Here is a 16,258-nt window from a genome sequence, read left to right as displayed (position 1 = left end):
TAATTAATCCAGCTGCGCGCTCCGTTTTACGACTAATCAATGCACGTAGCGTAACGTCATCCAAGCGCAGAGAAGGGGCTAGGCAGCCATGGCCCGGCCCTGGAGTGAAAATCATGAATCTGATTGGTTAGATTGTTCTATGACTTTGCTAATAGATTCATTACTACACCCTTCTCAAAATCAGGAGAATAGTCCACGCAGGCACGTGAGAAGAAGCCATTTTAAAAAGCTTTGATTGGTCAGTACCGCTGTCAGTCAGATAAGAGTCCTGTAGCAACTGAAAAACGCAGACTAATGCTTTGAATTAGTTGCTGTTTTTTATTTTTAGTTAATTTATAAATCAAATGCTTACAATAATTATGTTATATACTTCCTGATAAAAAATATGTAATTATTTACATGCACTTTTTGTCACCCCTTCTCTGAAGGGTTAGAAGGGCATCACTGCACACCACTGCAAGAAAGTTAGGAAGGAGTGAAGCAGGTATATTAAAACTGATCTAACGCTGCTTTTGAAATTTTTATCCTGTATGTTTATATAAAGGAGCTACTAAACTACTAATTTATTTGACATACTTGCTTTAAAATATTGATTTAGACAATTGCTACTCTACATGTTTTTGTCATGAGCTCTAAATTCTGTGTGGGACAGCACAATTAAAGAAATATTGTGTTGTCTGGAGGTTTTTTCTTTTCATTTTTTTCAGTGGGTAGAAAACAACAGCCAACCTGGCTGAATCACTGTGGGTCAAGGAGCTTATCTTAATGACAGTGTTGATGTATGTTTTGCTATTTTACTAATATGTGTCTGTATGTATCTGTGTGTTTGATTGACAGCCGCTCTCCACCAGTCCATGCAGTGAGTCACCTACACCACCCAGTACACTGGTGTCCCTTGGTGTGTCACCTGGTTTGGACACACCGGCAGGACATGATGTGTTCATACTGTCCCCTGTCTATGGACACAGGTATGCACTTAAATTGCATACAGATTTTTGAACTCTTACCTTTCATGAAACAAACTTTTGAAGCACTTTTCAAGATTGTATCTCGCTAGTAGGGCAGTGTTCACGATATACACAAATCGAAACAGCTGCAATAATATTGTGAATGAAAGCGAACTCAAATTGCATCATCCTCATGCTGAATCAAAGGGATCTCTTCTCGCTACAGACTGTGCTCACATAACATAACGAGGCTGGGGGCAGAGCGAGGTAAAGTGAATTAGAGGTCCACAGTAAATGCACACACCAAAGTTAGTGCAGTGAAGCCAAGTGCTGAAACGCCTTTTAGGAGCTGTGTTCACGGTGATATCGGAATATTTAACTGCATTAATACGCATCACATTTTTTGTCAATATTGTACACCCTTTCTACCTAGGTTATAGACTTTGCTAACCATCAAGCCACACTGTTTACTCTGTATGTAGGCCCACAAATCATTAATATGTTCGTTTCCATTAATTTCATAGGCCATACAATATAACCCTGAGGGACCCCACATGAGGTATTAAGCTAAATAGCTATACAGTAGTGTAAGGTTTAGTAGTAACAACTAAATTATTAATCTAGGGCCCATAGGTCTTAATTATTCAGAAAAAAATGATGGATATTAGATATAAAACAACATAATAAAGTCAAAAATCAAAGAAGGGAAGTTCAATTATTCAGAAATCTTGAGAAAATGGAAACCCTAAAAAGTTATGAGAGTGTGTGTATACACTGTATTTATGTTTCTCTCATCTCATGTTTTCTCTCTATTCCCCCTTCTCTCTCTCGGTTAGGGAGGATGAGTCAGAGCGGGTGAGTTTTGGTGTGTTTGGTTCGGAGTCTCCAGGCTTTTATATGGATCAGGAAGGGCTGGTCGGGCCTCACTTTCCTCTCCTGGAGGACGACACAGGCAGAAACGCTGGTATTAGACGCAGAGATCGGACCCCTACACGCAGTACGTACACACACACACACACACACACACACAGACATTGACAATTAACAATGGCCAAACAGTATAGGTGTGGTAATCACATTTGGCCTTTGCTTCAATCATCTCTTGATATGAATCTATCATGCCATTTTTTTTTTGTAAATACAAAGTCTTTTTTTCATCATTGCATTCTTTATGATTTAATTAGTTGGACATCAGTCTGACCACCTGTAGGCAAAAGCATTGGCATATTTTTATTTACACAATAAAAACGCCAGTGTTGAATTTCCTACTCTACAGTTGTGTAGTGTTGAGTTGTTCTGAACATTGTTGTTGTGCTACTGCTGTTTCAGATGTATTAGGCTGACAAGTATAACATTACTGCAACATATGTGTATTTATTTTCCCCACATATGTGTGTATTTATTTATCTCCACATATGTTTTTATTGTATTTTTGAGAAAACTTTCACTTTTCCAATTGTGGCAGCAGATCAGAAATCAGGCTTTCCCCGTGGGTGTTCATATGCATTTCATATGTTAGTTCAGCTTAGTCAGTGTTGATGGTTACAACAGAAAGTTACAATTTTTCCTGCCTCTACTTGAATGGTGGCTTTATATCCAAGACATAAAACTGACATACAGTGAGTGTTAAAAAATTCAGAGGTTCTCTTCCAACGCTACCAGCGTAACTAGATCAACACTAAATCTAAGATACATTTCTAACACTGACAGGAGTTTTAAAGAAACTGTAGCCAAAGTGTTCAAATTGATAAGTATAAATATATAAGTACTTATACTAAGTCATAAGTTGAAATATATCAGTTTTCTTATTATACGCCATAGGCATGAAATATTCTGCAGAGCGAATGGACAGAAAATGGACACGTTTATTGGAAAATTTAAGTGCAACATAAATAACGTTTTAAGTGAAACATACAGCCCTGAGACCACTTAAAAATTATGAGTTTCTTTGGAATATAATCAAGAGGAAGATAAATGATCACAAACCATTAAACCAAGCTGAACTGCTTGAACTTTTGCTAATTTTTGTTATTTCAGCCATTTCTCATTTTCTGAAAATAAATGCTCTAAATGACAATATGTTTATAAGTTGTCCATAGTTTGTAGAATAAAACAACAATGTTCATTTTACTGAAACATATACCAATAAATAGCAAATTCAGGGAAACTGATTCAGAAACTGAAGTGGTCTCTGTTTATTAGTTTGTTTTTCTTTATGCTTTTGAGTTTAAGTAGCGTTTTGGTATGTTTGGGATTTGTTGTACTTGATGATGTACATGTTGTATTTTCTGATCTTAGTGGAAATTCCTGGTATAATAAAGCTAAAAATAATAATATTAATAACAACAATAATAATCATGAAGAGACAATTTAGCCCCCCAGTGCCATTTGTGGACCCCCCATGCTGATTTATACCAGGGGTACCTGCAGGAGCAAGTAAATAAACAAATTAAATTGTGTTTTTAACATTTATTGAATTATTGTGGGGGGCGGTGTCAATTAATTTATTTTGCACTGGGGCTCATGAGATCATAGTTATTCCGCTGCACGGACACACACTCGCTCATGCTGAAACACACACTCACATGGCCTGTTTTCCTCCCGCAGACGACCCCAGGCAAATCTCTATGGCAACGGAGTGGCTTGCAGAGCCTCAAGAATCAGGAGTTTATAAGCGAGGAAGCAGAGGTGTCAACTTTACTTTACTCTTTACTCTACATGCTAGTTGGAGAAATGTGCACTTTATTATTGGCATTTTGCTATACTGTTGCAGTTTAGGACATAATTACATAACTTCCTATACAGTTACAGGTACATAACATTTACATTATGAAACATTTACATTATGAAAAAAATAAGAAATGGAAAAAACAGGGATAAAATATGTTTTCCTTTTGTATGAAATAGCCTGTACACAAAATATGGGAACTCTTCCTCAAATTAACATCATAATAAGTTTTTTACATATACTCTAATGTGACTGTGGATAAAAAAATATAGGTGAGCATTAAAAAATAGTGTTGTTAATTTTAACACGCAAATATACACAAATAATCAGGAAGCTTTAAGATAATGTCGGTTTTATTTATCAATATAAACAAAGCTACAGCTGAGTTCAGAATTTTAAAATTAATTAGATATCACTTTATTTGCATAGTTTCAAAATAGATGCAGTAGATGCCATGCAGGTGAGGGTGAAAATAAAAAAAAAAAAAAAAAAAAAAAAAAGAAAAAAACAAACTAAAACAAATAAAAAAAATAAAACCAAACCAAGAATACTAGATCAAGAAAGCGAAAGAAAACAGACATAACAGATTAAACTTATCTAAGAAAATAAGAAACAAGGAACAAGCAGCACGAAAACCCAACAGACCTGACAGGAGAACTCAAACATAAACGATACACAGCGTATGAGGCACAAAAAGGCTCTACAAACAACACTAAAACCAAGAGGCATAAACACACGAGAAGGGTGAGGAACACCTTTGACCGGTAACAAGGGGGCGGGGTAACAAACAAGACACAAGGTGACAACACTAGTGGCTAGGGCAGAGACAGGACAATAACAAAACAAGGCCATGTGCTTAAATGCGCACATGGCTGGAAACCAAAAGAGGTAAAAAACAAAAGACAGACACAGGCTAAGATGTGACAGATGCTCACCTAAAATTTTACTGAATATTAAATAAATGCAACTAAACTCTTAACTAAATGCATATTCAAATCAAATCAAACCCTAACCTTTACCTAGAATCAACTCCACAATTTAATCCTTACCCTAGTCTTAAACTAGTCCTTAAATCTAATCCAAAAAGGGGTAAGGTTAAGACTAACATTAGGATTAGGTGTAGGATCACATCAGTTTGCATCAGTTTGAGACATATATATATATATATATATATATATATATATATATATATATATATATATATATATATATATATATGTATATATATATATTTTTTTAATAAGTTAGAAATTTAAAGTGAGAACAGCACAAATGTATCCGCATCACGTAAAAATGTGTTAAAGACAAAGTTTCTTCTTTCATTTTGAAATTAAAAACAAATTAAAAAAATATATATTTCTATAAACAATTAAATGTTTTCTATAAAAATTAAAAGAAAAGAAAAAAGAACATTGTTTACCGCTTGTTAATTTCAATGCATTTCCAGTCATTTTCCAGTAATTTACTTAACATAGCTTTGTTGATATTATCTCTTTATTTGAGTTATTACAGAGTACAGTCAGATTGTGTATTTACTGAAAGGAGTAGTCATTTGAGGTTGTGTCTGCATGTAGAATTAGCTGAAATTACACTTGTTGTCAGGAGCTGTGTGGAAACAGGTTTCTAAAAACAGATCAGAGATTGAGTGGGAGACTGACACAGTTCCAAATATAGCAGCAACAAACCCACAATAGGAAGTAATACGGCAGTTACACATAAAAACATGCACACACATTACACTTGTTTAATGCAAGGTCAGGTGATCAAGGTTATAGGAAGTTAACTCAAATATGATTTTTTTTTACGGTTTTCATTTATTTCATTTGTTGTCACATTTTATGTTTTAGTTTTTTTCTAACACATTAAATAAACCGTAATTTTTACTCATGTACTCTTGTAATTGTAATATATCTTAAATGTATTATACTCTATATATAGTGCTTTAAAAAAGTATTCAAATGTCAACTGATTTGTATGCAAGTCCACACTGCCATATTTTATTTTAAAAAAAACATTTAATAATAAAACATTCTATGACAAAATTTAAAAATGCTGTATTTACAAGTATTCAGCCCCTGTGTTGTGGAAGATCCAAGTGTAGACAGATAAAAAAAGGAACATGTAAATACCTATGCAAACAATGTTTTTCCGTTTTGATGCCTTTTTGATGCTGTGGGTGATTATACGTAGGTCAGTCTCATTTTCCTCTAGACATTGTTTTTCCTGAATGTGTACAAAAACAAGTACAAACCACTGACACTTGATCTGTGTCTTTTATCTGTCTGATGTTTATCTCTCGCACAGATTCTGACTCTTCCCTCCTGCGGTTCCTGAGTGACGACAGGATCCTGGTCTTACAGGAAGAGGCGGAGTATTCCCAGCGCGACACAAGCCGGCGAACCAGGAAGAAGAGCCGCAATCCCAGTAGCCCCAGCTTTCCCATCAGTCCATCCATGCTGGCCCCACCTGTGCTGCTGGACTCAGTACCCCAGGACGGGCTGCCGTACCCTGTCCCTGATTCGAACACCATGCCGCACTATCACGTGAGTCTACACATACAGGCCTGTTTACACATGAATCAAAGAATATTTCCTTTCATGTCATGGCATTTAAACAGAACAGGGACAAAAGTAGAAAAAAAAACAGTTCACATCTGTCAACAGGCCCTATAGTGTCTGTTCCTCTGATGGAATAAAATATGTATATATTTTAATTGACTTACAAGCCTTTGTCACAGTTACTAATAATGTAAACTCATTTTTTTTGTATATCACTTCTGTAGTTCACAGAAAGTCTGTTTACCTGGTAGCAAAAATTAAACCAGTAAATAAAAATAATTTAACTGATGGCATGTTCTGTGTTCATTACCTGCAGTAAAATATATCAGTGCATACAGCCAGTCAGCTCTTTCTGTGAACTACAATGTTTTTATTTCTGTATAAAAACTGAACAACAAGGCTATGTTAAGTTTAGAATAAACATTTTTATGTATACATATATACATATTTTCATGCAAATATCAGATCAAAGAGAACAATTCTGATGAATTCCTCACAATGTTTTCAGTTATTTCTTACTTATTCACAGAAATTCTTAAGCATACTGTTGCTTACATACTCAATTGCACACATTCACAGCTGAAAGCCATGGATGCCTCTGACTCATGCGTATTCTTTTTTGTGGTGTTATCATAAAGCCCCACGTTTTCTCTGCAATTGTAGTTGCACATATTGGCATACATGCGCGCGCGCACACACACACACACACACACACACACACACATATGTAAAGAGAGTTTGGCTGCACACTTTCAGTTCATATCTTGTAACAGGAAATTACCCTTCTGAACATCTCTCTCTCTCTCTCTTTCTCTCTCTCTCCTTCTCTTTCTTTCACACACACACACACACACACACACACACACACACACACACACACACACACACTCGCTCTTTCTGTCTCTGCACACACCCCCTGTCTTTTTTTCCTGCTCTCAGAGGGCCACAGACACACTGCGGGCAGACACAGAGAGGTGAGTACACTGCGCTTTTCTCTGTTTAAAACAGATTTAAAAACTGTTGATTTGGTTAAAGTAAGAGCTGCAAAACGTATGTTTAGAATGATGCACAATGTTTACAATATTAACAGTAAACTATGTTAATAAATTGTACAATAACTGAAAGGAGACATCATTTTCACTGGGTGGGGGGGGGGGGGGCAGGGTTACCTTTAAGAGTAGGGTTAGTTACTATTGCCTCCATTCCTTCATATTTAAATAAATATATATATTTATTTATATATATATATATATACTGTATATTATCTATATATATATATATATATATATATATATATATATATATATATATTGTGTTTGTGCGTGTGTATATATACATATATATTTATTTTTTTATTTTTTTATAAATAGAAATGTATGCTTTCAAAAATGTACAAATATGGTGAGAGTAAATGTAGTGATGCTTATGGTTTTCATTTTCACCTTAAAGTCCATGCTGTATCTTTTAATCCACGTTAATGTTTTCTATATCCTGGAAAGCAGCTGTTTTACGATAATGAACAATTTTTCTAAGGCTACTAAAGATATTTATGGGTAGCCACATGGTGATTCAACAGTAAGAATATATAGTAATTCTAATAATATTAACATAATGTGAAATTAATTACACTTACACCATCAAAAATGGACATCAATTTGACCAGGTGTATCCAAGCTCTGGCATAACATCCACAAGTGTCCAATACAGATAATGAGAAACTGTGTTTTAGAAAAAACATCATCGCAGTGTTTGTGGATAACTGGACCTAATCTGGACTATACAGAAACACCTAGAGATCTTTAAATCTTCATCTATCATATGAGAATAATGCAGTTTATTTGCTATGGTTGACTGTTTTAATAGTTTCCTGCGTTTTTTTAAGGACTATAATCAATTCATATCTGTACAACAAACAAAAGACCTACCATCTCCACAAAAGCAAAACCCTTTTACCTTTCGATGTAATTTAGTGTATAAAGATTTTATCCCAAGCCATTTTGAGTATTTTCTATTGTTCCAGTCATCATGAAATACATGAAGATCATGAACAGTCTAAAATTTCAGTTAATTTCAAAATGTTACAAATGAAGAAATGAAGTTATTGAGTGTGATGACAAGAAAAGCTGATTCAGGGGAAGATTTTTTCTTCAAATAATCATATCTTAGAGTTATAAAATTAGCTGTGATTAGGCAGATAAGTTTGTTGTGATTAAACGTGTGGCTGAAAAGGAAGAAGGTTATATTTTCACGTTTTTTTTTACATTTTAAGTGTGTGTGTGTGTGGTCTGCCTCATAATCTGTTTCCTTACTGAAACAGTCGCATGCTGTACACACAAACACACACATCCTGTGCATGATCAGTAGCTGTTCTTCTTATCCTGCACTGTGGTTTGTTCAGGCGTCTCTGAGGCTACAGAAAGGTGACAGTTACAGCCTTAATACCACACTTCTCACCTTAGTAAGAGAAACATACAGTACCACCCAAAACTCTTAAGCACTCTAGAAAACTGTTAAAAAGTGTGTATACCTTAAGACCTACATCTATCAAGCATACCATATGATCCTTGTTTCTACAAACATTATCCATTTTTTGCATCTCCACTGATCATATAGGAGTATTTCTTCTTTTTCTCTGCATACTTTCTTATCCCTCCTTTCACCCAGATGACCAACACAGAGCAGCTATTATTTTTTTCTGTGGTGGGTAATTTTAGTATTACAGTAACACTGACATGGTGGTGGTGTATTAGTTTGTGTTGTGCTGGTATGAGTTGATTAGACAGAGCAGTGCTGCTGGAGTTTTTAAACACTGTGATCACTCACTGTCCTCCACTCTATTAGACACTACTACCTCAGTCAGAGAAAGAAGCCCATCTGTTGCTACAAAGTTAGTGCTGGTTATTCTTAAGTTCTTCATCAGTGGTCATATATGTTTTTGGAGATTTGCTCTGTCTAAAAATCTACCTCTAATTTTCCTTTTTTACCTAATTTAAAAAACACTGGCTTCCTTTTAAATTGTGTGAACAGAAATGCTCCATAAACAAAATAAAGAAATAAAGTAAAATGTATTTAATTTGACTTACATTGATAGTTAATAAGTATTGTTTTTCTTCAAAATGTTCATTTTAAAGGTTTTTAAAACAGAATGATGTTCATTTAATTATTATAATAGTTCTATAATTATTATAAATGTTTTTAAATGTAGTAATACATTTTAATTTACATAGTGTCCAGCTGAAGGGGTTTTAATGGATTCTTTGGCTAATAATGTCCATAAATTTGTTCTGAAACTCATGTGTTGGTGGAGGCAGCTGCTCTTTCACTTCTCTTATCTGTTATATTCTTTTCCTAAACTGATGGAAACATACAAATACACTGGCCAGATTACTGCTTGAGGATTTATTTTGAGGGTTAACAGAAGAAGTGATGAATTTGTGTCAAGGGTAAGTAATGCTGTGGAGGGAGGGGAAAAACGTAGGCTGCTGTGGGGATTTTTGGGTAATAGTGGAGACACACCGCCCACCAAAGAAGCTTCACCACCGTGTCACAGAGTTTCTCTTTCTCCTCTTTCTCTTCACCTCCCTCTCAGGTATGCCAGTTCTGCAGGTGATAGACAAGCAGGAGCATCCATGAGGAAGGTACAGACTATTCTTTGTGACATTAGAGTTACTTTCTTACTGTTGTGTTGGAGCTACTAGGCTTAATGGAGCTAAGAAATACTGGTAATTGAAACCTTACGCCACATAAATATGAACAAATTCATATTGTTTCTTCTTAAAACTGTATTACATGTATTACAGTCTTCAATGTGTTAAGCAGAAGTTTTGATAAGGAATTATGCTGATTTATTAAAGGAATCTATAAATGCTACGAGGTAATAGTTTTATTTTTTCAGTTTCAGTCTTGTGATCACAAGATAAAAAGATGGTTTGTCAGGACAACAACTGTTTTCTTGAGATCACTTCAACTTCTTTTGATTTCTTAAGAAAAATACATTGTGATCACCCATGGCGTTTCTGGATTTTTATAGCTGCATTAGCCTCATAGCTCCAGCACAAAACTACAGAATCTTACTTAATAGAAACGTGTTGTTGTGGATGGGCTTGCAGAAGAATTGTGTTTTTCTTACTTTTGTTTGACTTTTTTGTGTGTCTCCTCTAGTCTGTGCATTATGCCTCTTTAAGGACCAAGACCAAGAAGAAAAACAGAGGTAGGAGAGGATTGTTTGTCCAACATTTATTGTGTGTGTGGTGCTGTACTGGAAAATACTTGTACTGTTATTTTGTACCCTTTACTTATTATTATTATTATTGTGTGTGTGTGTAGGGTCTCAGAGTAACTCGAGTCGGAGGCGTATAGCCTGTAAGGATCTGGGTCATGGAGACTGTGAGGGTTGGCTGTGGAAGAAAAAGGACGCCTCCGGATACTTCACTCAAAAGTGGAAGAAGTACTGGTTCGTCCTCAAAGACTCTGACCTCTACTGGTACACCAACCAGAACGTAAGTAGGGGCTCCTTCTCATTGTCCCGATGTTCAGGCGGTTTAACTGTGTGTGTGAAGTAATGAAGTACAAATATCTTGTTACCTTTCTTAAGTAGGAATTGTGGTGATCTATACTTTGCTTTTTACTTCTATTTCTCACATTTCCACGCACTTATCTGAACATTCTACTCCTTACATTTAACAATTTATACAGTTTACATTTTGAGTTATAGTTTGGGTTAGGGTTAGGGATATGTTTGGGATAGAGCTATATTTGGGTTAGGGTTAGGTTCAATTTAGAGCTATGGCTATGGTAAGGGCAAGGGCTTGCTTGAATGGCAAGTCTGATCCGTCTTTCTGAACAAATCTTGAATATTGTTTTTTAAATTCATGTTAAAGGCTTAAAATACCAATTTCTTGTCTCATCATCCTTCATTCAGGACGAGAAGGCTGAAGGGTTCATCAGTTTGCCAGAGTTCAGGATTGACAGAGCAATCGAATGCAGGAGGAAACAGTGAGTAAGCTCAGGAACACACACACAAGCTGCGTTTCAAACTGAAGGACCCTTTGCATTCAGTCAAGAAATGCAGCTGGTGTTTGGAGTGATTTGAAGGGTGTAATCATGCAACGTTTGCGGGTGACATAACCAGGAAGCCTTGTTACAACGTTTCAAATATGTGACCTACAGGCTACTGAGAAGAGTCCTTACAAGGACCTCCCTTACCATGACTGCAGCCTAGACTCACACAAAACCTTGAAAATTATAAACAATCTGATGATTTACTTGTAGATTTTAATAATAAATGTTTTTTTCTATGTCTTCCCTTTTCTTACCTCATAGTGCCTTCAAAGCCTGCCATCCTAAAATTAAAAGCTTCTTCTTTGCGACCGACCACTTGGAAGAGATGAACAGGTAGGTTTCTCCCTTCTTTTCTTTTCTCCATTCTTTTTCTCTGTGTCTTTCTTTTACTTTTCTACTCCTTCCTCTCATGTCTCTGCTCATTTGTGTCCTTCCTGTTTCAGGTGGATGAATCGCTTGGGCTTGGCTGCAATTGGCTACACCCCAGATGACCCAGTGCCACGTCCAGATGAAGGTGAGAGGAAAAGTCTACTATCGTTGCACTAAAATTACACAAAAAATATGTTGTACTGTTATTCCCTAAAATTTTTACTCTATTCAAGGAACATACAACATACAACATTAAGAGACCACTTCAGTTTCTCTGATTTTGCTATTTATAGGTATATGTGTAAAATGAATATAAACAAGTTTATATTCATAAAGTTTAAAAAGTTCAGAAATCAGTATTTGGTGGAATTACTCTGGTACTCACAGTTTTAATGCATCTTGCCATGTTCTCCTCCACCAGTCTTACACACTGCTTTTGGACAATTCTACGCCATTCCTAGTGAAAAAATTCAAGCAGTTCCTTTAATGGCTTGTGATCATACTTCTTCCTCCTGATTATATTCCAGAGGTTTTCAATTTGGTCAAATCAAAGAAACTCATCATTTTTAAGTGGTCTCCAGAGCTGTATAGCAATAAATGAATGCAGTGCAGAGATGCAGAGTGAAGAAGCTGTACTATAAATGTGTTGGATGACAGATGTAAGGCTTTCTGATGTCATTCTGTAGATTACTGGAGTGAGAGTGATCAGGAGGAGATGGATGGATCTATGACACTCAAACAGGAGTCAACCTACCACCGCAATCCATCAGTGAGTTATATTTGTGTCTTTGCTACATTTTTAAATAGTATTGGGTTAAGCATGGAATTCACATAATCCCCCCACTATCACTATGTTTGTTGTCTGAAGATTTATTTTCTTTAGTTTTAGACTGAAGCTACAACTAGGTTAATGTTGCTAATAAGTAAATAAGTTGTATGCCACACTACTTAACCTTGTGTTAACAGGCCTCATCTTAAACTGTTGAACCTTATTTATTTTGTTTATACCACATAAACTGCAGATAGTGTTACTACAACGTTACCCTGGATAAGTTGAATTTACTTAAATAATTTAAGAAGCCGGTTGCCTTAAAGGAGAACTCCGGTGTAAATAGACTTTTGGTGTAGTAAAACATGATAAAAAGTACTTACCTTTGATGAATAGCACACCTCCACCCTCCCACAGCTTTCTGAGATCCAGAAATTTTAACAGTTTGTCCAAACACCTTTCAGACTGGGTGACACTGCTTTTTCCATCCTTATCCAGCTCAAAGTAGCTCCACACCTCCTTAATAGAATCTGGAGAGCCCTGATATTTAATAACTTTAAAGTTAATAACTTAAAAAGTGCACAAGAAGCTTATTAAAAAAACACTGTTTACAACCCATAACACTAGCTTTAGTGCCGTGCAACACCATAACTATACTTATAATGACAGTCTTCAGCTTCTGGCGCCGCTGCTACGCTATGAAAAGTATGTATATATGTCTATGTATATATGGCGGCGCTCGGAGCTAAAGTGGTTTTAATTAACTTCTTGTGCACTTTTTAAATTATTAATGCTTCAATTTAAATGTCAAGGCTTTTTGGATTCTAGCAAGGAAGTGTGAAGCTACTTTGAGCTGGATAATGGTGGAAAAAGCTATTTTTGTTTTTATCATGTTTTACTACACCAAAAGTCCATTTTACACCAAAGTTCTCCTTTAAGATTTTTAAGTAATGTTTACTGAAAACTTGAGTTACTTAGACTAAAACTTTTAGTGCCTAAATTGTATGTTATTGTAATAGATGCTTACATTTTTGTTATATTGGTTGCTTTGCATAATAAATCTACTTTGAATATTATGGTTGGGTTAATAAAACAGATTTGTATTTAGTCTTCTCTTTGATTAAATTTAAGTAAAATACAGATTTAAAATATTCAAATAAAATTAGATAAATAAAAAAATGCTATTGAGTAAACAACTAGAGATAGCGGCTCAGAAACGAATGCTTTTTCTTACGGCCAACAACATAAAAACCAGAATACAAACTATTTTTATATTCACTTTATATTCACACTGATGGTGAGTGTCAGAAACTGAGGGACACACCCAATATGCAGACAGATTGTGTCAGAAGTCAACTCAGTTATTATATAAGTTGATTCAACTCAAAGATCTCCATTTTAAATTTTTACCTAATTTAACATAGTTTATTTAACATATCCAGTTTTACAATTCAGACTAATTGTAGGTTTTCAGTGTAGTGTTATTTATTATTCATCAATAGTACTGATTTTTTTTTCAGGCAAGTTCAACCAGCCCTTTTGCAGAACGACACTTCTCCAGTGGCTCCACCTTCTCACACTCATCTGCGGAGGACTCGCACTCATCCTGTCGCTCCACCCATCGCGAGCGCCGTTCCTGGCAGGACCTGATTGAAACACCTGTGGGCAGCTCGGGCCTTCACTACCTCCAGACGGTAGGGGGCGGTGCTGTGGGCGAGGGGCGGAGCATGCAACTGTCACCCGAGAGGCTTCGGCAGGCTACTCTTCCAGCCCGCCGTCGCCGATGCCCACCTGAGCGAGATGGTCCTTTTCCACTGACGGACAGTGAAGAGCCTCGTCCACGGCACAACCACGTTCACAAACAGAGGAGCCAGAGCCTCCCGCGGAACCGTGGGGTCCTGCACACACATACTGGGCATGCACACGGGCATGGAACTCTCCGTCCCCGGACACGTCTCCATGAGGAAGAGGAGGACGAAGAGGAAGAGGAGGAAGGTTTGCATGAATCTCAGCAGCTGGACCCACTGGAGGAGCTTTACCGATCTTTGGAACAGGCTAGTGTGTCTGCCTTTGGCCAACAGCGGCCCTCTACGCGGCAGGAGTTTCGACGCTCCTTTGTTAAACGCAGCAACGACCCAGCCACGAATGAGAGGCTTCACCGCATTCGAGCTCTGCGCTCCACACTGAAGGTATGCTGAAGGTACACCATAAAAATTAAACACCGTTTCCCATCAAAAGATGAAAAGATCATATCAGTGGCAGTGGTCTCCAATGCTTCTCCTGGAGAGTTACCTTTCTGCAGGTTTTACCTCGGAACCTAATGCAACACATTTTATGAATCAATTACATTTAGATTATGCTTCTCTGATTTTGGCAATCTGATGAATAAATCTGGATTTGGTGATAACCAGAAGAATGTTAACTGTCTGAACTCAAACTTTACCATCTGTAAAGTTTGGTGGAGGAGGGATAATAATGCTATGGGGTTATTTTTTAAGGGTTAAGACCTAGGCGACTTAGTTTTAGTAAAGAGAAATCTTAATGCATCATCATACCAAAACATTTCAGACAATTGTAAGCTTCCATCTTTGTAGAAACAGTTTGGGGAAGGCCATGTTCTGTTCCATCAGGACTGTGTTTAGTTCACAGTTCACAAAGCAAAGCAAGCATGATTGGCTGAGCTGGAATGCTAACAGCCCTGATCTCAACTTAAACACTTTTGGAATGAACTAGAACAGAGATTGTGAACCGGGCCCCCTTGTCTAACATCAGTGTCTGATCTCACACATGCTGATTATTACACACTTTGTGGATTTGTTTTGTAATCCAAAGTAGATGTTCTTATATGGTTTATGACAATGTGTAATTGTACGTACAGTTTACAAATTGGTCACATTGCACTAAAGGTCAAAATACCTTTGCAGCAAAGTAATCTGCCACAGGCTGAAACAAAGAACACAAAAATAGCATCAATTTTAGGATTATAAATATACAATCAAACAAGATATTATTTAATAGCTTACAGTTATTGTGTGGCAGTGTAGGTACAGTAAATTAAGCTTTAAATTTGATTCACACAGTTCAGGCATTCCAAAGTTCCATGACTTTTTCAAACCCTCTGTGTATAGTTAAACAGTGCTGCAACAAACAGTTTTACCACAATGACTAGAGCAGGATTGATGCAATATTGTTTATCATGGTTTCTTCTTTACTTTCAGAAAAAGATAATTAACACAGGAGGCCATTCATACCATTGAAGCCCTTTAAAATGTGCAGATTTTTTCTTCAGAGTAGCTGCAGATGAAGCCACAACAGCATAAGAGTACCCATATTTGAGAGTCAGTGCTGTGTGAGTGGCAGATCATGACAACACCTTAGCCTTAGCTCAAAGTAACACTGGTAAATCCAATCAAGTCACAGTTTCAGATGTACAGAGAAACAGAGAAACAATATATTGATATATGTGGTCTCAAATGCTCCTCTTGGTGGAATAGGCTTGGATTTGAAGTATAAGAGATAGTGAGGATTCTGGGAGGTCAAAAAGATGCCCTTGGTTGGGTGAGCATCACAATGAGTACTCTCTCTACACCAGATAACATAGACTTAACAATACAATGCTTTGGGGCATTTTGGTCTGCAATGAAAATAGTCAAGTTTATTTTAATACAGGCTGCCTCCAACAGAAATAGACAGCTCTGGATGTGTTCACTCAATATTGCACTTCCTTGTAGCTATTTGTTTTAATTGCATTTCAGTAAATGAGAGTACAAAAATAAACTGTCTCTCTAATAACATGAAAAAACATGATAAACAGTTTTTGAATGTG

The 16,258-nt window shown here is 36.5% G+C and overlaps 1 protein-coding gene across 1 annotated transcript in view; it reads left to right on the top strand.

Annotated features, from left to right (window-relative positions):
* si:ch211-26b3.4 (connector enhancer of kinase suppressor of ras 2) overlaps window positions 1–16,258 on the top strand; it is a 48,202-nt gene that overhangs the window by 27,331 nt on the left and 4,613 nt on the right. The window contains exons 10-22 of the mRNA XM_022680848.2: window positions 838–968; window positions 1,784–1,944; window positions 3,555–3,635; window positions 5,980–6,218; window positions 7,173–7,207; window positions 9,823–9,871; window positions 10,395–10,443; window positions 10,560–10,732; window positions 11,155–11,228; window positions 11,556–11,627; window positions 11,738–11,808; window positions 12,350–12,432; window positions 13,953–14,621. Of these exons, the coding sequence (XP_022536569.1) occupies window positions 838–968; window positions 1,784–1,944; window positions 3,555–3,635; window positions 5,980–6,218; window positions 7,173–7,207; window positions 9,823–9,871; window positions 10,395–10,443; window positions 10,560–10,732; window positions 11,155–11,228; window positions 11,556–11,627; window positions 11,738–11,808; window positions 12,350–12,432; window positions 13,953–14,621 (1,887 nt within the window). The remainder of the gene's footprint in view (window positions 1–837; window positions 969–1,783; window positions 1,945–3,554; window positions 3,636–5,979; window positions 6,219–7,172; window positions 7,208–9,822; window positions 9,872–10,394; window positions 10,444–10,559; window positions 10,733–11,154; window positions 11,229–11,555; window positions 11,628–11,737; window positions 11,809–12,349; window positions 12,433–13,952; window positions 14,622–16,258) is intronic.

This window comes from Astyanax mexicanus, chromosome 1 (assembly GCF_023375975.1).
Source record: "Astyanax mexicanus isolate ESR-SI-001 chromosome 1, AstMex3_surface, whole genome shotgun sequence".
NCBI lineage: Eukaryota > Metazoa > Chordata > Actinopteri > Characiformes > Acestrorhamphidae > Astyanax > Astyanax mexicanus.
This window is presented reverse-complemented; position numbering and strand designations above follow the sequence as displayed.